The sequence below is a fragment of the Electrona antarctica genome (assembly GCF_951216825.1).
Source record: "Electrona antarctica genome assembly, chromosome: 12".
Classification (NCBI taxonomy): Eukaryota; Metazoa; Chordata; class Actinopteri; order Myctophiformes; family Myctophidae; genus Electrona; species Electrona antarctica.
In genome coordinates, this window is record NC_136793.1 from 47,247,975 (window position 1) to 47,269,611 (window position 21,637).

General features: G+C 43.9%; 2 protein-coding genes across 3 annotated transcripts in view; one reads left to right on the plus strand and one right to left on the minus strand.

Moving 5' to 3' along the window:
• The first annotated feature begins 618 nt into the window (after positions 1–618).
• entr1 (endosome associated trafficking regulator 1) lies at positions 619–12,088 on the plus strand. Its single transcript, XM_079516485.1, has 10 exons — positions 619–1,069; positions 1,278–1,378; positions 1,554–1,628; positions 2,667–2,746; positions 3,015–3,132; positions 3,212–3,285; positions 4,248–4,359; positions 4,952–5,014; positions 5,397–5,536; positions 9,986–12,088. Exons 1-10 carry the CDS (start codon positions 1,018–1,020, stop codon positions 10,074–10,076), a joined length of 906 nt encoding a protein of 301 aa, XP_079372611.1. The 5' UTR covers positions 619–1,017; the 3' UTR covers positions 10,077–12,088.
• A 131-nt stretch (positions 12,089–12,219) lies between these two features.
• Positions 12,220–21,637, minus strand: part of ccdc180 (coiled-coil domain containing 180) — a 33,721-nt gene continuing 24,303 nt past the window's right edge. The window contains exons 25-37 of one of the 2 annotated variants that reach the window (XM_079516483.1): positions 21,436–21,519; positions 21,025–21,194; positions 20,808–20,878; positions 20,219–20,264; positions 19,901–19,981; positions 19,024–19,090; positions 18,796–18,916; positions 17,210–17,370; positions 15,370–15,507; positions 14,540–14,711; positions 13,454–13,523; positions 13,120–13,339; positions 12,220–12,410 (exon numbers count right to left, since the gene is read on the minus strand). In XM_079516483.1, coding sequence (XP_079372609.1) covers positions 12,276–12,410; positions 13,120–13,339; positions 13,454–13,523; positions 14,540–14,711; positions 15,370–15,507; positions 17,210–17,370; positions 18,796–18,916; positions 19,024–19,090; positions 19,901–19,981; positions 20,219–20,264; positions 20,808–20,878; positions 21,025–21,194; positions 21,436–21,519 — 1,536 coding nt within the window. In that variant the 3' untranslated portion in view covers positions 12,220–12,275. Of the gene's footprint in view, positions 12,411–13,119; positions 13,340–13,453; positions 13,524–14,539; positions 14,712–15,369; positions 15,508–17,209; positions 17,371–18,795; positions 18,917–19,023; positions 19,091–19,900; positions 19,982–20,218; positions 20,265–20,807; positions 20,879–21,024; positions 21,195–21,435; positions 21,520–21,637 lie in introns of those variants that run through there. The other variant, XM_079516484.1, reaches the window with a different exon arrangement.

Consider the following 21,637-nt stretch of genomic DNA (forward strand, 5'->3'; position numbering starts at 1 on the left):
AGCTCTGTGAAATCAGCCAACGTGGAATGATTTAACTTCAAAATAAATGGATCAAATAGCCTATGTAGGGGGGAAACATGCTGAAAAAAATAATGTACAGTACACACATCATCCAACAATAAAGCTGTTATTGCAATCATACAGTCTAATCATACAGAGAGAGAGAAAGAGAGAGAGAGAGAGAGAGAGGGTTCAGATTATGAGATAGAATTTTTGAGGAAGTGGAGATGAAAAGACCAACATGGCCATGGGTTTCTGTACGTTTATTTACAATATTAGAACACATTAGTTACTATAGTCACTTTGAAGATTTTGATTATTATTACAAAATAATACATCAACCACTTCAGCCCTTAGCCGATCTATAACCTCACAATGCATCGTGACTCGTGAGGTTGTACATCTGCTATTATACGTTGAAAATTTTCAATTGAAACGTGACATTCTGCACAATGGCATTTTGATACCAATAGCAAGCAATACCTTTGTATTTGTATTAATCAAGTAAATTGTGAGTACTTTTTTCACAACTCAAGCCTCAGCTGCCCTTCATAACTGATAGTGATATATCCTGTGTTTTATTTTGAAGGCCGCGGGCGGAAGTAATTACATCTTTTTAGTGCCTCTCTTGTTACTGTTGTTGTTGTCAGCTGATCTGGTAACCCTGCAGTAGCTAAAACAAACATCTGAAGTTCTGTGGACCTCACCGGACTACATCAGCACGGCAGACATGGTTTAACTACACCGTAAAGGTCTTAATATGTCATATTGCACATGGTTTGTTTAAAAACGGCAAAAACGAAGCTGGATGTATAGTTAGCATAAAGCTATGGCAGAAAGCTAACAGGAGAGACAGACTGCAGAGTCTGAGTAACAGACCCCTGCATCGTTTCCGTCCGTCCGTCTGTCTGTCGTTTGTGACTGACTGTCTGTCTGTCTGCGACTGACTGTGTGTGTGAGAGAGACTGACTGACTGTGTGATTGTCTGTGTGTGTGTCTGACTCACTGACTGTCAACATGTCTAAACATAAACATAAGAGCTCTGTCAAGACTCTCATCATTACAGACGGTAAGTTCACTAAGTTGATTAACTTTCTCAGTGCACGAAATGTTCTAAATTATAGGCTACACCTCCGACAAATCATCAGAATTCAGTATTATCTGTGGCCATGCATACTACTACTACTGATATTATAAATACCACCACCATGATATGTTATTATTTATTGTATTATATCATCATCATTCATAAAGCTTGATGCTATCTTTGTCTATAGATGATGAGGCTGAGGGAGATGAACTGAACCCATTTTCCTTCAAGGAGTTCCTGCGCTGTAAACATACAGACACGCAGGAAGACATACAGACAGCGCACAAGGTGAGGACTGGACAGTGGACACGAGGCGGGCACACACACACACACACACACACACACACACACACACCAGTGTTTACTATTTACCACATATACCCACCTGTGTGTCTTTCTGTCTCGCTGCTAGTGTATCACTCTCTCTAGCTACTGTTAAGTCTCTCTACCCATCTGTTTGCAGTTGGCCAGCAGTCCGAGGTTTGAACCGGAGGTCAAAAGCAGTTTCTTTTCTGACCCCTCCCTCCTGCCGCAGCAGGTACCGTACAGTGTTGTATGTAAGGTTTAGCTTTGTGTTGAATCATTTGAACACCTCAGGCTGGCATCTCATGGATATGGATAATCATAATGACAGGCCTGTGTTTTTTAAATTGCTTTTTTCATTTATTAAGGAGCAGCCTATTGTAGTGTCTTCAATTCATGTTTGCATAACATTATGGATACAACTTTGGGACAAAATTATATTATCCGTTTAGTTTTGTTTTAACCTCACGCATGCTGTGATTTTGATTAAAGCAATGTTTAACTTTGCTAGTACTAGCCTAGTACTCTTGGGTTGTATACGTATAGCTATCTGGCCATGATATTGTCAATCACCTTTATCTATAAATGGTAAATGCTGGTGCAATTATATAGCGTTTTTTATCCAAAGCGCTCATTCACACACACACACACATTCTTACACCGATGGCGTAGGAAACCGGGGCTACCTTTTACACAGAGCCGCGGTTTCGATGGGCGCTCATGGGACGCTTGTTTTACAGCGCCGGCTACTAGCTACCTCAAACCCTAACCATAGCCGCAATCACGGAGCAGCGCATCCCTCACCAACCTTAATCCGGTCGTTTTAACGGACCCCTCACCAACCTTAATCCGGTGGTTTTAACGGACCCCTCACCAACCTTAATCCGGTCGTTTTAACGGACCCCTCACCAACCTTAATCCGGTCGCCTTTAAACAAGCGCCCCCTCAGTGACAATCGACTACCAGGCTCTGCGTAAAAGGTCACCCCGTAGGAAACCATGCAAGGCACCAACCTGCACATCGTGAGCAATTAGGGGTTCAGAGTCTTGCTCAAGGACACTTCGACACTTAACTCTGGGGGATCCCGGTGGGATCGAACTGGGAACCTTGCAGTTGCCATCCAGCCGCTCCACTGGCCACTCTACCCCTGATCCACTGCACACAAGCAACAGATGTTGTAAAGAGACTTTGGGTATCTTAAAGCGCTATAGAAATGTCACGTATTCTTATTATCGATGAATGAGTAATGAGGTCAGCCTACTCCTGTATTCAGGAAGAGTGGGGCCAGAGCTACCAGCAGGAACAGGACAGCAGTGTCTCGTGGCTAGAAGATGAAGAGGAGGAAGTGACCAGGTACGCTTTGGGTCTTGGGAGGTTCTCTGCCAAACCTGCAAGAAAATGCCTTACGTTTTATTATGTAAATAATGTATCGTATGTACTTGCTGTCAGGCAACTCCACATTCTAACTTTTTGTGTTGTGTTTTTTTCATAAATGAATGCCCTGCTTGATCATACTACAGCGTCACACAAAAGTAGCAGATCTGCAAGACCGAAACGTGGCGACGTGTTTCAAGATTGATCCGCTACTATTGCTATTTTTTTTTTGATCTGGACAAACTAGGTTCTCCTCCGGGACCAGCAAGATCAGTCTGAACGGAGAGCACTATGAGGGAGATGATGAGACATCCATCGAGCCTCCTGACACCACCTCTAGGAGCAACAACCGGCTACAGCAGCAGGTACACATGTACACATATTCATACACACTCACAGCTGTAGGGACCACAGGCTTGACAGTGGTGTGTGTCTCTGTTCCAGTTGAAGGAGGAGAACGTGTGTTTGAAAAGAACTCTCAAAGACCTCCAGAAGAAATATGACAGTGGCCAACACAGGTGAGCCAATCAGACAACCAAGCATTTACACAGTTTGATATGGAAAGTTCTGAGCTCCACGGCTGAATCTCTTGACCTCATAGGGGTAAGCAGATATGTTGCTTGGTACACCACTTCAGCTGTTCTGATTGGTCAGTTGCTGTATATAGACGAAGGAGTGGTGCCCTGGGCGCAGCCATTACTGAGGTGTACCATTAAGTGCAGCTTTACTCCTCAGCACTGATTAGCTACACCTGGCCTACAGGGCACTGCTCCATGAATTGTGTAACCAGTCGGTGGCCTTGTGGTTAGAGTGTCCGCCCTGAAACTGGGAGGTCGGGGTTCGATCCTCGGCCTGGGTCATACCAAAGACTGTAAAAATGGGACCCAATGCCTCCCTGCTTGGCACTCTGCATCAATGGGTTGGATTGAGGGTCAAATCAACGAATCAAAGGATTCCCGAGCACGGCACGGCACGGCTGCGGCTCACCGCTCCAAGAGATGGGTCAAATGCGGAGAAGTGTGTGACAAATCGTATGACTTTGAAACCATTATACAGCAGTTAGCCAATAAATCAGAATAAGCACCATCTCTGTCTCTGCGAAAATTATCATCAATCAATTCAATTTTATTAAAGTGTCAAATCACAACAAGTTGAGAGCAGAGACCCGACAGTCCCACCCTGAGCAAGCAATTTTGCGACAGTGGCAACGGAAAACTCCCCTTTTAACTGGAAGAAACGTCAGGCAGACCCATGCAGACTCCATAGGGTGGGCGGCCATCTGCCTCGATGGGAAAGAGAGAGAGCAGAGACAAGTAGTAGCAATAACGAATAATATATATACACTAGTAGTGTAAGATAGTATATAAGATGTAACAATAATGTTAGATAGTATATATAGTGGTATAGTATAATAAGAACCAAGACTTCTCACTTGTGCTTACATCTTTTTCATCGTCGCTATTCTACTGCTACTTGCCAGGATCCATCAGCTGTCTGAGGAGTTACTCCAGAGGAGATTACAGGAGGAGAAGGAGGCGCAAGCTCTGGAGAGCATGGTCCACTCTGTGGAACAGAACCTGCACCTGATGACCGTATGTCTCCTAAACTCTCAACCTTTAGCATAGAAAGCTAAATTGTGGTTGTAATACTGTAGTTCTTTGTTTACTGATGATGTACAGTTGGGTGCCACCGATATTGTCCCTTATTATTTGACCCATTTAGGCCTGACCTCAAAATTTCAGTTGAGGTCAGGCCAGTCAGTTTTCTGAAATAAATATTTTCACGATTTTTCAAAAATAGCAGATCTACAAGCTCGTAGCGCGCCACTCGGTGGCGCGCTATGAGCTTGTAGATCTGCTATTTTTCAATAGCTAAATTATAACAATGTTTAAAACACCAAAAGGGGTTCCCGCCCAAAATGGGTTAACTGTCCTTTTGCGCAGATCACGCAAACCTCAGCAAAAAGAAAAGGACAACATCGATGGCCTCCAACTGTAGAACTCACACTCAATATGCACCTGCAGTAAATCCTGTTCGTCCATCTGTGCCCATTTGCCTACCTGAGTGTCCTTCTACGTGTGCGTTTCTCCACCACACCTGCCTGTGTCTCTACCTGTCTCACTGTATCTGTCTACCTGTCTGTATCTTTCTCTACGTCTCGTCTGCTGTGTGTCTGTCTTTCAGAAGCGAGCAGTGAAGGCAGAGAACACTGTGTCCAGACTCAAACAGGAACTACAGCAACTACAGGTGCAACATTCAATTGTTCACATCATTATGGTTTGTGATGTGTTTACAGGTGGTAGTAATGGGTTTACAGTCGCAACAAAAACATCTCAATATTATCTATCTACGATAGGTATTCATGCCGCAGATTGTGGAGTGATCATACTGCATGTGCACATAGTCTAACATAATTTAAAACATCCCCCCTGTAAGAAATCTTTGCAGATGTTTTAAAGATCAGTTAAACAAAATATCTGCATAGATTACTAGAGACTAGACACTAGAGTCAGTTGACTTAAAACGAACACATTGTTGTGAGATAAACACACGCTATCACTGCTAATTATGCTTTGTAGAGACTCACTGATTTCTGGTTATTTAGCTGAACAACTAATCATGTGTGCAGGTCCAGTGTGAGTTGTTGAGGTCAGAGAATGCTGTACTGAAGACGGAGGAGTCGGAGACAGTTTCCAACATGAGACACAACGCTCATATGGCTTCAGAACAGCTAAACCAGGCTGTTTGCAATGCACACAAATCAATCAAGTTAGTATTTCCATCAGTAGCTACTAATGTGGCACAAGTACATGTCGGGTTGAGTACATTAGCACACTTTTTTTAAATAATAATAACTTAACTAATTTAGAAATAGGCCTGTAATTGTCTCCACCAGGCCGAAGGCATGTAGAGAGAGTATGTTTTGCACTCGTCTGTTTGTCCGTCCGTCTGTGTACAGCTAATCTCCAGCACCGTTAACCCGGTCGATGCCAAATTTTTCACACACCCTGGATGCCAACGATGAACCTCTGCCCCAAATTTTCCAGAACGGCCTGTTATAGCGTCTGTTTTTTTTCATATTACTCCTCCAGATGCTGTCCAAACATCCTGCAAATCGTTACACACTATCTCTATAGTCATGTGTTCAAGACGGATCTGTCCAATATTTCATATTCCATCCTAATTGGCTAATATTGGCTTTCAAAGTTTGCAGGATTGGCCCGTTTTAAAAAAAAGCCTCAAATCATGAACGCAGCGTGCAATTTACGTGAAATCTTTCACAGACTTTCCTACTAGGCTGAGGAATATATCCCACCCTTTCACATTGGCCTGTTATAGCGCCACCAATTGGTGGATTTTTGCAAAACACATTTTTGGAACAAAATGCCTCAAATCATCCAATTGCCATCCAAGGCGTAAGAAGAAATGGCACCCTTTTCACAATGGCCTATTATAGCGCCACCAGGAGGCCACAACCTGACCTGCCATGGTGGAGACCTGTGCCCTGAGGGACCTAGTTGTCAATGGGAATTTAATGTTTGTTTAAGACGAAGTTTGTGGACGGTAACTAAAAGCTCGATGTAGGAGGGGCTAGCGCGCCTCAAAACTGTGTTTTGCAGAACTCATGCTGGTGCTGTAACATACTAGCCTGCATAGGGCATCAGATGATTCCAGACTCCTCAGTGTTTGGAGAAACACTGTCAACTTCCAAATAAGGGACGAAGAAGCCGTCCAAATCGGTCACATCGCTAAGCACCGTGGTGGTAACCGTTTGAGTTTGCTGTGTGACGTCAGACCAGGGCTCTGATCACACTATAAAACAACGGCGCGACCAACAGATCTTCTCTGTGGTCGTTCTCAGCCCAAGTGTGAACACTGCAAGAAAGGAATATGAGGTACCAAATCAGCTGCTTCATGGCCGCTGCAGCCTCTTTCATTCTATTGATGATGATGATGTGGACCGTTAATGTCGATGGTCGTCCCATGTATGGACCTTTCGGACACACCCCCAACGTGTCCATGTATGGAGCCTCCAGAAACACCCCCAATGTGTCCATGTATGGAGCCTCCAGAAATGTGTCCATGTATGGAGCCAGCGGGCACACCCCCAACGTGTCCATGTATGGAGCCAGCGGGCACACCCCCAACGTGTCCATGTATGGAGCCAGCGGGCACACCCCCAACGTGTCCATGTATGGAGCCAGCGGGCACACCCCCAATGTGTCCATGTATAGAGCCAGCGGACACACCCCCAACGTGTCCATGTATGGAGCCAGCGGACACACCCCCAACGTGTCCATGTATGGAGCCAGCGGACCCACCCCCAACGTGTCCATGTATAGAGCCAGCGGACCCACCCCCAACGTGTCCATGTATAGAGCCAGCGGACACATCTCCAACGTGTCAAGGCGAGAACACAATTTCACTCCAGCACCACCGTACTTTGTAGGAGAGTATCCGCATGTGGACTTCATGGACGAGCCTGAACAACGTCAACAACAGGAGCATGTCGATGAACGCCAGATATCTGCAGCCGGCGGACGCAGCCCCAACGCGCCACCATCAACGGCGAGAGACCTGCATGTTTCTCCGGGACGATCCTACTATGTGGAGTATCCCAATGAATACCATTTCGTCGTGGATGAGGCCGAACAATGTCAACAGCAGGAGACTTTCGTGGTGGTGATCGTCCCGGCGAATCCCCGCGAGAGGGCCAACCGGGACACCATCCGCCGGATGTGGGGAGGCGACACCCAAAGTCCCGTGCTGGGCCAGCGGGTGAGCCTGTTCTTCCTGCTGGGGCTGCCGACGGGAGAGGATGCGGAACGGGTCCAACGGGACGTGCTGGAGGAGAGCGCAGACCACCGAGACCTTCTGCAGGCCGACTTCCTGGACACTTACAACAACCTGACCATTAAGACCATGGTCATGATGGAGTGGCTGGTGTCTCGGTGCCCCGCCGCCTCGTACGCCATGAAGATCGACACCGACAATTTCCTCAACGTGCACAACCTGGTGGACATGCTGCTGGACGCTCCTCGGGTCGACTACATGACTGGACACGTGGCGCCTTGGGGTGAAGTTATCAGAGACAAAAATTCAAAATGGTTCCTGCCTCGTGATGTTTTCCCTGACTCGCATTACCCACCATATGCACTAGGAGGCGGCTACGTTTTCTCCTCAGACCTGCCTCGAATGTTCCTGGAAGCCTCCAGGCACGTTGACGCCGTTTATCTGGAGGATGTGTATCTGGGGTTGTTAATGAAACACCTGGGAATTCCACTCACCTCCCTGCCATTCCCAGGAAGGAATCTGTACTATGAAGGTTGTAAGCGTTGTGCGAGTTCCGTATGAGTTCAGACTTGCAACGTTTAAAGAAGTGGACAAGTCCACACCCAGGCGCCCAGCTGCGACCGATTGCCATTTCCACGGCAACGGTATATATACGAGGCACGCGCCTTAAACACGAACTCTCCCACATAACATGGGCGCCCGAGAACTTGTTCTTTTGCAACAACAACAAACAAAGAATTGCCTCCTGTGCAGAGCCTAAATTAGGTTCTTAGAACCTTACCTGAAAGCCAATCCAGAACCTGTGAGATACGTCGTTTATTCACGTAATTCGCTTGGAATTTAGTAAAAAAAAAATCACACCCGTGTGAAGTGAGGGGCGCTTTACCAACACAAACATGAAACTGTTCATTGTTAATGGCATTTAATGTTTGTTAGTGACAAAACAAACATTAAACTCTGTCCATTGTCAATGGCGTTTTTAATGTTTGTCTAGACAAGACAAACATTAAACCTGTATATAGGAGAGGCTAGTGCCCCTCAAAAAAACCTAAGCTTCTTAATTATTCGATTCATGGACAAAGTCGTGTTAGAATGATCTCTAAGGAAGTAATAATTAGTTGCAGCCCTAAACTGGACAGTGACGGACGGCCAGGCCTGGATTAACCAAAGCACGAGTGCACGAGGCTGCCTGAAGCTCCAGTGGTTGCGGGTACCAAAACCCCTGGCAGCACCTATCAACCACGTTTTTTTTCCCCCATCCCGTGCCAGTGTTGTGCCTTTAAAAAAAAAGTAGTAAAGATTGCACTAAAGATTGCCAAAAAAGTAAAGATTGCCCCTCACTTCACTGTGTGAAGTGAGGGGCGCCCAGAATTCTGAGGGCATTAAACATTAAAGTCCATAGACTTGGCTGGCACGAGTTACATCATAATTTACCCTCTAAGCAAACATTGAAGTCTATATGGTGCATTCACACGGGCAGACCACCATTCATTGTCAATGGAAGCCAGCAGCGACATGACGATGCAAAGATAGTCTACCTTGCATTGTCAATGGAAGCCAGCAGCGACATGACGATGCAAAGATACAGTCTACCATTCATTGTCAATGGAAGCCAGCAGCGACTTGACGATGCCAAGATACAGTCTACCATTCATTGTCAATGGAAGCCAGCAGCGACATGACGATGCAAAGATACAGTCTACCATTCATTGTCAATGGAAGCCAGCAGCGACATGACGATGCAAAGATGCAATGATGCATGTAGCTGCTCCAAATCAAATACGATGTGCTTTCACAGAATGAAAGTGTTTTACAATAAAAATTACAATTATAAATAACAGGGATGCACAGCGATATGGAAATTATTGGCCGATACCGATGTTTAAAATGACAAATTGGCCAATACGGATAGCGATATTATGTTTATGTAGTTGTTTTTATTTTTTCCCTTTTGTGCCAGGAAAACAAATACATCTTCATTACTAGAAATACATGTTAAGAATCAACAGCTTGGTAGGCAGCATAGCCAACCCACCAACATACTGTAGCCAACACAAAATGTCTTCTTATCAACAACAGATAAATATCGGCTACTGCCATCAGTTAATGTCAGTTTTATTTGCCGATACAAATATTGACCGATAACGGCAAATATACCGATTATGTGGCATACATGGGTGCATCCCTATTAAATAATAGTTCATACCATTTCCATATCGACTAGCAGGAACAGCACCGTTTAACAGACTAGTTGTGCACATCCCTAGTGTGTTTGATTTATTAGTCGGAAATGTAAATAGCACGAGTACTATTAAGTCAGACATTAAGGCTAAAAGGATAACTGACAGTAACTGTGTACTGTACCTCTAAATATACTTTTGTAAATCTAGTCTTGTTTGTCTATGTGTCTGTCTTTCTGTACAGACAGCTGTTGGGTGAATCAGACAGACTTCGTTTGACCTCCCAGATGCTTCAGTCTATCGATAAGATCTCTAGTCTACACACAGATCCTTGACCACAGCTACTCTGGCACGTTTTGTTTTCCAAAATGACTCAGAATGCTGTTCATTGTTTTTTTCTATATTTCCAAACATACAATGTTTTTTGTTTTGTTTTTGGTCGTCTTCTGGGACCACGTGAGTCAGACATGAGAGGGATCAAGAAAGAATGTGACTGAAGGTGGCCTTACACTAGCCGATAATCGGGCATTTTTGACGCTCGGGGGGTGCCCGACCGCTCAAAGCGCGATCGGCCCGATCGCGTCAAGAATGTTTGATATTTGCTCTGCCCCGCTCCGATTATCCTGTAGTGTGTGGTGCTATCAGATTTCAGATTGAAAAAAATCGGCTAGTGTAAGGCCACCTTTACCTGAGAAAGACTTTTCTAAAATGGAGGGAAAAAACCAAAAAAACATTTGTATAATGTTTAATATACTGTATATAACTCATACATTATACTAGATGTAGCATCTTTGAGATGAAAATAGTATGTTTTGGGGGATCTGTTGGAATTAAAATATTTTCATAATTGACGGCAAATATATTGTTATTTCAATTCAATTTTATAAAGTGTCAAATCACAACAAGTTGTCTCAAGACACTTTACATATAGAGCAGAAAACCGACAAAGTTCCACCCAGAGCAAGCAATATTGCGACAGTAGCAAGTGAGCAACGAACAACTCCCCCTTAGGAAGAAATGTCCTAAGGGGGGGGGAATAAATATATAGAATTTAAAAAAAAAATAGACCGTCAGGGAAGGAGATACAGACAAATACAAGTAGTAGCAATAATAATGAATGTAATAGTGTAAGTAAGATAATATAGTATGGTATAGCAATGTTGTCAGATAATATATAATGTATACGAATATTAGGATATAGTGTAGTGGTGTAATAATATGATAGCAGTCCATGGCCGTGCTCTGGGGGGAGGACGGGTCCACGTTCACACTTTTGATGGGCTTCGTGATTTCAATCTAAGATAGTATGGTTTTATGCTAATAGATAAGGTATACTGTACATTAGTACCAACATTGATGAGACACTTTACATTCACATAATAGAGCTAACATAATATTGCTAGTGGATAACTATATGCATCATATGTACAAATTGGGTATGTTTCTCAATACCTGCATAATTATTATTTCATCAACAGTGACGTGCGTTGCCTATCAATCATCTACCATCTTGTTGTGCAAACCGGTGCATAGAAACATGGCAACGTGGATATTTTGTGGTTATCTTGATTTATATTAGTTTTTTTATATCGGCCGACTACATTTGTGGGCCACAGCGAAGTGCACTAGTGCATTATAAGCAATAATTGACACATTGTGGGCTGAAAGAACACCTATATAGACTGCCTGCTCATGTCTGGACTAATCCTACCTTCAATTTACCCCGATGGCGATAGCTGTGCTGTTTGCACCTGAGGTAATGGCAGATTTGGCCATAACCCAAAATAACTATGTATGTCTCAAAGAATAATACCAGGGTCAGTGTGCCAGTTCATATAAAGTGCCTTGAGTGAATAATAATGTAGACTGAAGTTATTGTTTTTTTATATTGCTGCCATGTTATGAAACAGCCTTCCATTAAACATTGCATTTTTAAATTATAGAAGTTAGGTTAGGACTTTTCTTTTAATGGATTCATAATGAAATCTGTTTGAAATGTGGGACCTGTATTTTATTTTATTCAAAACTGTTTTTTACGTAATCGATTACGATTCTTTGTTTTTCATTGTCCTTTAACATCTTCTTGAGACCATGTTGGAAATAAGTGTTTTTCACTTTAAACGCCCTTTGTGTTTTGTTTTGTTTTTTGCTGTGCCTGATAGATACAAATTGTTTGTTACAAGGCAACCAGCTAGTATAATAATAGTCTGTAGACCTCAGTCATCACGATTCACAACTGTATTTAATTATATATTGAATTAGTCCCCTTTCCCTCAACTCATGATTTATGAGAACACAAAAAAATCTGAAAGCTGGTGTGTAAAATAAATATTGACTTGAAAAACTGAACAAATTTGTTGTACATTTTAATACGTATGAAGTCTAGTTTTTAATAAGAACTTTGTGACTAAACTGAAAAAGCAATACAAATTTTGAATCATAAAACATAAGAACATTATTAAGACAGATATAGAAGATACAGTGCACATTGATAACCATTAATAACATGTTGAATGAACCTGTGTGTGTGTGTGTTACTCAGCGTTCAGTTGTGTCAGTGTGTGTATCTGTTGTGTCCAGTGTTCAGTCCATCTCTGCAGTTCCACCAGGCGTCCGTCTCTGTCTCTATGAGAATGCAGCAACTCAGACCTGTACACCTCCTCAAACAACTAACAGACAGACACACACACACACACACACAAAAACAACCCCCCTCAATAAAGAGCCCCGTTTACAGGAAGAGTGGTGGAATTTTAAATGGGGATACGTTAGTTTGACGACGAGTAATATATGAGGTCATTGTGAGTTGCTCTGAAGCGTCATCGGTTTGATTCCATCTCATGGAGACCCTTTGATCTTGAACCTTTGTCAGTGATAAAGGGTCGAATCAACCCAAAGAGGGGTCAGACTTCAATACAAGTCTGACATTAGGCACTCCCCGCTCCAGTGTTTAGTTTTTATTTCAGTACTTTTCAAACAGTTTAGTACAGTTGGTGCATATCAATAAGGCACTTTAAAAACGGTCCAAAAAAAGTGTAGGCTGAAGCTTATTTTGCCTACCCCATTTAAATACAAAATCAAGTATTAAAACAAATCAATGAACATAATTTCTAATTTGATTTAGCAAAACAATTTATAAATATGTTTGCTAATTCAAGTAAGAAAAGAACAAACACCTCTGAAAGAAATCTGAATTTCATACAATTTCATTAAGTGTCAATATAGACAGGCACAGTGTAGCAATATTAAGATATATTATATATTAGAGATATAAAAGAAATTCAACTATATTTACTAGTTATTTATAATTGGGATACTCTATTCTAGTTAGAGAGAGAGTGTGTGTGTGTGTGTGTGTGTGTGTGCGCGTGCGTGTACCTGCAGCTGTGTATCTCTGTGTTGTATAACAGCCAGGTGTCCCAGGCTGCTCTTTGCGGTGGTGATGGAGGCTGTCGTCGCCACGGTAACGCGTGATGTTGTAATCGGCATGGTAACGGGGGATGCTGTAATCGGCATGGTAACGGGGGATGCAGGGGAAGGCGTGTGTCTCTCAGGGCTGTCAACAGGGGGCGACAGGTAACAGACACCTGGCCATGTCCTGTCACGCAGGAACACACACACACACACACAAACAAGTTACAGTCCATCAATAAATGTGGACGAGAAACAAAGATCACCCAAAAATAATTCAGGACTCAGGGTCAAAGGTCACCTGCTGCCTCGCTGCTGTTCTTCTCTGCACGAGACCTGAGTGGTCACACACTCTCTCCTGGGTTCTGTCTCTATGGCAACGAGAGACACAGTTATAGTCTTCAGTTAGTCCTCTTCTCTGTCTTCACTAGCCTCGTGTAGCGGTACTAATATCACTGTGTGGATATTATAGTCTTGTCCCTCTCAGTATTAGGATTTTTTTCCCGCAATGTCCCACCCCATATTTGAATACTGGGCCCTGGTTGGTTATAGCCTGGTTCCAGACAAGGTTAATTAAATAAGGTTAGGAAGCTAAGACCGTACGGTGGACTCCATGTTGCTCCCTGGAAGGAAATAAACATCCCAGCAAACACGGTCAGGACCTGAACGAATTAGTGACGTCTCGGATTGGGGCCTGATCAAGTCAAAGCAAGACTAGTCACATCTGGCCCAGAATATCACCTGATTTCAACCAACAAAAATTTTACCCACTAAGACGGACATCCCTGGATGAATCAGAGAGAGACTGATCGAGGCCAGATCAACTTAAGTCATATCATAACTAGTCAGATCTGGCCCAGAATAAGATATATTATTTAAACTAGTGAAGACGTCCTGGAAATGACGTAAAGATCATCCCCATATGGGCTGTGATCTGGCCTAGTCCTGAACGTCATGACGTTATTTGGCTTGCTGGGATGCGCAATTGAGACCAAGGAAGCTGAACACGGAAGTGTTGGCTGCATATAGCCCATTGACCACCGTACGGTTTCGCTTCCTAACCTTATCTAGAATCGAATCGAATCTAGACCATTTCGGCCATGCCGTCCTCCCACAATAGAGAGGGGCCAGACTTACTCTGCCTGGGGCAATATGCATTGCAAAGGCAGATGAAGGCTGACTATGCGAGGCTAGTCTTCACAGACACAGTTATGTAGATAACCGAAGCATGTAGGCAAACGAAGCAACCGATTTACGTCATAAGTGCACTAAAAAAACATTAAAAATCCCATATACTTGTCAGCCATATGATGTAATCTTCAAAAGCCATGCATTGGAGGGGCTATACCGCCTCTCAAAATGTTTTAGACTCAATGCAGTATTTTACCTCCAGTGTTTAGCTGATCTCCAGTCAGTAGATTGTCCGTCCGATCAACAGTCGGTAGGCTGGTGTCCATCATCTGATCTACAGTCAGTAGGTTGTCCATCTGAAACAGCAGCTTCTCTGCCAGAGATGCCAGAGTCTTCACAAACTCCTCACCACTGACGCACACGCACTCCTGAGAAAGACCAAATGTGACCAGATTTGACTGAGAGACTGCCATCGCGCAAATTACAGCTTTTCACCAGAGGAGAAATGAGTTAATAGCACAGGCAGACGCTTCACATACTAGAGCATGTCTGAAATAAGTGTCAGAGCTGAAATCGACATGTAAATATGAAATAAATGCCCAAACATGTAGCTAGGTGTAATGTTAGAGACCACAGAAGTGAACCTTTCAAGCCTGACATTACTCTATAAGCCATATCTTCAAAACTGGTGGGTCAAACTGAACAACCAATATGTCAATTTGAAGCTATGATTCCCTGCTTTCATATGACATGAAAAAACGAAAATTCAAAAAAATCCAATGGCAGTCCCTCAGTCAAATTTAGTCACAAATGTGCTTCTGTGGCGATTGTGCATATCTTTAATATCTTTAAGGAACGCATGCAAAGTGCATAACGACATTCAAACATAGCCACACAGACAGGACTCAACCATTCAGTAAGTTAACATTTGTGTGGACATATGGACATACTATAAAGTATAAACGAATTTAAATAATTGGAAATGGTCTGTTTGTGTACGACCTGGGGGGACCTCAGTCAACTAAGTATAAAGCTAGCTAGTTATGACTGGTAAGCTCAACCTGGCTGAATCATGGAGTGTCCTACCTGCAGTTCCTGGTACGTCCTGTTGATGGCGCCAGCCAGCTGTGTCTGTCTGTCATCCTCTCTTCTCCTCAGAGCTGACAGCTCCTCCTCACAGGCTGGGTGACTAAGACGCACACTCAGCTGACTGACATGGAGTCTCTACAAAGACACAACCATGTTTTATCACACACTCAGCTGACTGACATGGAGTCTCTACAAAGACACAGCCATGTTTTATCACACGCTCAGCTGACTGACATGGAGTCTCTACATAGCCTGGCTAATAAGCCAGACTAATATCACACAACACTGTCGCGGTATATTAGTCTGGGCTGGCTCCACTTGGATTTCATTTCCCGGGGGGCGGGTTCAAACATTTTCTCTTTGACGCAATTGGTCAGAGCTACTGTCAGTCAAAGGTCTCAATTTTTTTTTTGCCAACGGCTGATTTGGTCTGGTTTATTAACCAGGCTAGTCTCTACAAAGACACAAACATTTTTATCACACACTCAGCTGACTGACATGGAGTCTCTACAAAGACACAACCATGTTTTATCACACACTCAGCTGACTGACATGGAGTCTCTACAAAGACACAACCATGTTTTATCACACGCTCAGCTGACTGACATGGAGTCTCTACAAAGACACAACCATGTTTTATCACACGCTCAGCTGACTGACATGGAGTCTCTACAAAGACACAACCATGTTTTATCACACGCTCAGCTGACTGACATGGAGTCTCTACAAAGACACAACCATGTTTTATCACACGCTCAGCTGACTGACATGGAGTCTCTACAAAGACACAACCATGTTTTATCACACGCTCAGCTGACTGACATGGAGTCTCTACAAAGACACAACCATGTTTTATCACACACTCAGCTGACTGAGTCTATGCAAACACAATGTTTCATCACAGGGCGGCAGTAGCTCAGGGGTAGAGCGGGTACAGGCTTTAGTTCCGACATACTATTGGTCCGAGTGTCATTAGGCCGACACCCATACCTCAAACCCGGATAGGAAAACCGTGAGGTCCCCAGTTCGATCCCGGCATCCCCCAGAGTTAGTGTCGAAGTGTCCCTGAGCAAGACTGAAACCTAATTGCTCCCGATGTGCAGTTGGTGCCTTGCATGGTTTCCGCCGCCATCGGTGTATGAATGTGTGTGTGAATGGGTGAATTTAATGCACAATCTATGTAAAGCCCTTTGGATTAAAAAAGCGCTATACAGTATATACACCATTTACCATCACACTCTATAGTCACATATAGAGTCAACAGTCTCTCGCTCTAATAGGCTCGGTGCATAACTGGAATCCTGCATTTCAAGATGGTTCCATATACAGTACATCGCCTTTATCCACTTAGACATACACAATATCCCTATGTTATTCTTCCTCCATTTTTCCTTTAACTCCTTTTTTTTCTTAAGTTGGATGCCGTAAGTCATTCCACTACAAAGTTCCATTTGACTGGAACAATGTTGCTCTTTCTCTGTTACTTGCTCTCTTGGCTGTTTCAGGACTTCCTTCTTTATATCCACGTCTCGAAACAAGCTAAACCAACACTAAAACATGTCAGATGACTAAAATATGACTAAATGACAATTTTATACAAAAGACTACGACTGAACTGAATAAAATAATTGCTGTCAGAATCAACACATGTCACTATAGGCCAACCTGACATTTTCGGTTTTAAGGAGGAACCAAATGAACAGAAAATGCTTCAGCTTGATGTCCATTTTCAGTTACTGTACCTCCAACCAAAATGGGTTTCAGGTCAACTTTGGCCGCCGTTTGGGTGAGAACACGTGATGCTTTTTACATGGCTTCTTTTTTTTCTTGCTGGTACCTTGGTCTCTATGCTGGTCCTAAGGGTGTGGTCCAGGTCCTGTCTGAAAGCGGCGGTCTGCTCCAGCATCGCCGTCACATAGCGCTGCGTGTGGTTCGGGAACAGAACCCTCGGAAACCCACACACCCCCTCCTCCAACACACACAACTGCTCTCTGAACTCTGACAGACAGACAGGTAGAGAGAAAGAGAAAGGAGAACCACAGTGAGAGAGTGAGAGAGAGAGAGAGAGAGACAGACAGATAAAGTAACATCTGGATATATAATGATTAATGAATGGCTTCAGAAGTTTGACAGCAACGGTAGCAGGTATCCCTTTTTCCCTATGACACCAGATGTATTGGTTACTTGTTCACTTGTTATTATTTAGATGCCTGAAACATGACGGTTGTAATCATGACACGACTTCACCCTGTATTGAGCGCCCTGCTACATTTACAAGTTAACATGTAAAAATGTTCATTTCAAATATAAAGTGCTCCCTCCCGGGGCCACGGATGTTAGAATTTTGCACGGACATGTATTGTTCAATAAAAAGCATTTTTATCCGACCGACGGTCAGTTTCTCCGTTTTTTCCGCCATATGCTTTCAACTACGCACCCCTATCGGTTGGGAGGTGTATTGCACTCTGTCTCTGATACATTAACACATAACTACATAACTTTCTGAGTAAATGGTCACTGGTCGGATTCAAATGCTTTAATACCCACCCCGGGCCACCCATGCAAAATTCTAACATCCGTGTCCCCGGGGGGCGAGCACATTATATTAATGAATTAATATGAAATCTGAACATTTATGTACACATTCACTTTTTGAATCTAGCAAGGCGTTCAAAACAGGGGGATGTTCCGCCATGACGCTCGTGAAGGGCGAGCGTCATGTGGACCATGGCTAGATAGACATTCGGTTTGCTTGACCACTAAGTGTCAGCCTGCTTCAGAGCCTGAAAGCATGTTGTTGAGACAGATGCTGGGTTTGACCTTTAACACCATGGTATCCTAGATACTTAGTTTGTAGCACTAAACTTTCTATTAGAGATGTCCCGATACTGTATCGGTACAGTATCGGTATCGGCCCTTATTTGGTCATATCGGTATCGGTGAATATGCCAGTCTATAACCACCGATCCAACACAGGGGTAAGCGGTTGACACTATGGAAGGTACATAAAATGTTGGGTCATGTGGAGTTTGCTTTCAAGTTGCCCAAACTGCAAGTGCACATTTAAGGGGGGAGTCTGCTATAAACACAACACGAGATATATAGCTAGGTACTAGCTATAAACACTATTCCCGGTCGGTGGACTTCAAAATAAGATCTTCTCTGGTATCGGTATTCGGAATCGGATCGGAAACGAAAAAAAGTGTATCGGGACATCCCTACTTTCTATACACTAAATTTAGCCCGTACTGCATGCCATTTGCGGACTACCACTTACTCAAATGTTACACTTTGCAAGACTGACAAATGTCTAAATTGTGCATGCCTTGGAGGGTGTTGTAGCACAGGTCAACTTGTAGAGTAGCGTGTGTTGTACAGTGTGTTGTACAGTGTGTTGTACAGTGTGCACCGTGTATTTTGTACCTTGCAAGCCCACGTTGTAGTACAGGTTCACCTGCTGTTTGTATCCCAGCAGCCTGGTGTTGATTTGAACGGCGCACACGTCAAAGCTGTCAGTCTGGTGAGTAGCCTGCTTATAGAAGTCCTGACACGCACGCACACGCACACAGTGTATTATGTAATGTATGATATATGATGTGTGCGTGTGCGTGTGTGCGTGTGTGTGTGTGCGTGCGTGCGTGTCATTGTTACCTCGGCAACCAGCAGCAGGATGTCATTTGCCTTCCACAGCATACTGTTGACTATGGACATAAAACACCTGCAACCCAACAAACACCAGCTGTTACTGTCCTATCATCTTAAAACACTTTGACTGCCTCCAGCGATTCAGTCTAATGTCCCTCACCACCAGCCGTAGAAAAGGGGTCTTTTACTTTTATAAAATCGCCTATAGACCATCGATTCGTAACATTAAAAGTCATCAGAAGTGTTAATAGTGAATATTACTGTGAGGTAGCGATGATTTAGTAAATGGTGCATTTATATAGTGCCTTTATCCAAGGCGCTTTACAGAGATTGAGCATTGCAATAAAAACCCTACAATCACGTCAACGGCAGAAATCGACATTAGGAAAGATCATGTCAATGGCAGTAAAGAACACCTGCAACACACAAACACTAGTTATTACCAGTAAGACACCCTGAGGGCGAGAAGCGCGACATCGCCCTTAAACAACAGAGCTTCTTAATACGGCACAGTTAAGAAGCAGGAGTTAAACTATTAATCTGGTGTCAGTGAGGTCAGGTGTAGAGTGGCTGGCCGGCTCCATATACTGTATGCAGATCTAGGTGATGATCCAGTCCTCTCCATGACATGCGCCATATATGGAACAATATATCAAACAGGGTTTGATGAGGTCAGATCAACATATGGAAGGAATTTGGTACTGGCCATAATATGGAGCGTGTCTTGAGTGTACAGGGTTTGATGAGGTCAGATCAACATAATGGAATGAATTCTGTATTGGCCATATATGGCATATCATGTCTACTCGACCTTTACAATACTGTATGTCCACACGTGACATGACACAATAGAACATAGAATAGAATGCTGAGTAGGACTCACTGTGCAGGTTGTTCTGAAGGCTCGTTCCCGAACACAAGAAACCTCGGGTCCTTCCTGTTGGGCTTGGACAACCTCCTCATGCTAACAACAGACAACACACACTGGTCTGTGAGTGTGTGTGTGTGTGTGTCTGTGTGTGTGTGTGTGTGTGTGTGTGTGTGTGTGTGTGTGTGTGTGTGTGTGTGTGTGTGTGTGTGTGTGTGTGTGTGTGTGCGTGCGTGCGTGCGTGCATGTCTTGCAACAACGAGCATTGAAGCAGTCTAAAATATTCAGAGTTTTTGAAAACCAAAATAAATCTAATAGTATGTTTGTGTGTACCTCTGTCTGCTGGCAGATTTCCGTCGGGAGGAGCTACTCTTCTGACCTGCACACGCACGCACGCACACACACGCACGCACGCACGCACACACACACACACACACACACACACACACACACACACACACACACACACACACACACACACACACACACACACACACACACACACACACACACACACACACACACACACACACACACACACACACACACACACACACGGTTGAAACACTATTGACTTAGATGGTCAATCAGTCAAAAGAAAGGCTACTGTAGTTATTGTACTGTAAGTTATTCAGTGAGTCGGTGAGTCAGTTGGCTGGTGAGCTAGTGAGTGAGTTACTCAGTGAGTTACACAATACATAAACTTTAAGAAGAGTTGGGACGAAGAACCATTCTATACTAATACTAATAAGGGGTCAGGACAAATGGGGCTTTTGGGGATGGGGTCAGAATACATTCTGGTTCTTGGTCTCAACTCTTCAATGAGCTGTGTGTGCGCTGCGGCCAGGCTCATGAGCCCCTCTGTAACCCCTCCAGAAGGGTGTACATTATCCCCTCCGGGAGGATGCAGACGGCTGTTTACCTGCAGATGTTGTTGTTCTTCTCTGGTCATTCTCTGCAGTTTCTGATGGAACGTCCTGGATTCTACACATCCTGACACACGCACGCACACGCGCGCACACACACACAAAGCACACAAAGCACAAAGCACAATGAACATATGACTCTGTCTGAGGGGTTAGCCAATGTAATTGAATATAAAGTAAACAAATGTCACATATCAGCATTGATGTGTTCACCTGTTGAGGTGTTTGACCACGCCCAGTGCAGCGTCATCACTACAGACCACGCCTCTCCTGCAGGGCTCCGGTACAGTGTTGGCGGGCGGGGCACTAGATTTGGGCCGCGCCGCTAGCGCGAACGGTCCCTGTAGGGTGCGCTGTGGTGGTGCGGCCGACAGACTGGCGTCCTGCGCACACACACACACACACACACACACACACACACACACACACACACACACACACACACACACACACACACACACACACACACACACACACACACACACACACACACACACACACACACACACACACACACACACACACACACACACACACAAGATTAGTTAATTTCTCAAACGGAGAGAGTGACTGTTGAGCACACGTTAAAATGAAACGAGTAGAATGTATTAGTTTCAGACATACCAGGAAGCAGTGGAGGTGTCGGCAGCGAGCTCTTATCTCCTCACTGACAGAAGACAGAAAGCAACACGCCTCCTCTGAAGACAGCTAGACAGAAGGACAGGCAATTCATTTAGACAGGACTATGGGGGAAATCGGCAAACCAGCACCCCCTAGAGGATTCAAAATGTATTTGAATAAAAGTACAAAAGTATTGACATCAACA

Excerpts from the sequence above, each read along its gene's own strand:
- entr1 (XM_079516485.1), top strand. The coding sequence starts at position 1,018 with ATGTCTAAACATAAACATAAGAGCTCTGTCAAGACTCTCATCATTACA. Across the intron at positions 4,360-4,951 it reads AGAACCTGCACCTGATGACC|AAGCGAGCAGTGAAGGCAGA; the intron begins GTATGTCTCCTA and ends TCTGTCTTTCAG. Across the intron at positions 5,015-5,396 it reads AGGAACTACAGCAACTACAG|GTCCAGTGTGAGTTGTTGAG; the intron begins GTGCAACATTCA and ends TCATGTGTGCAG.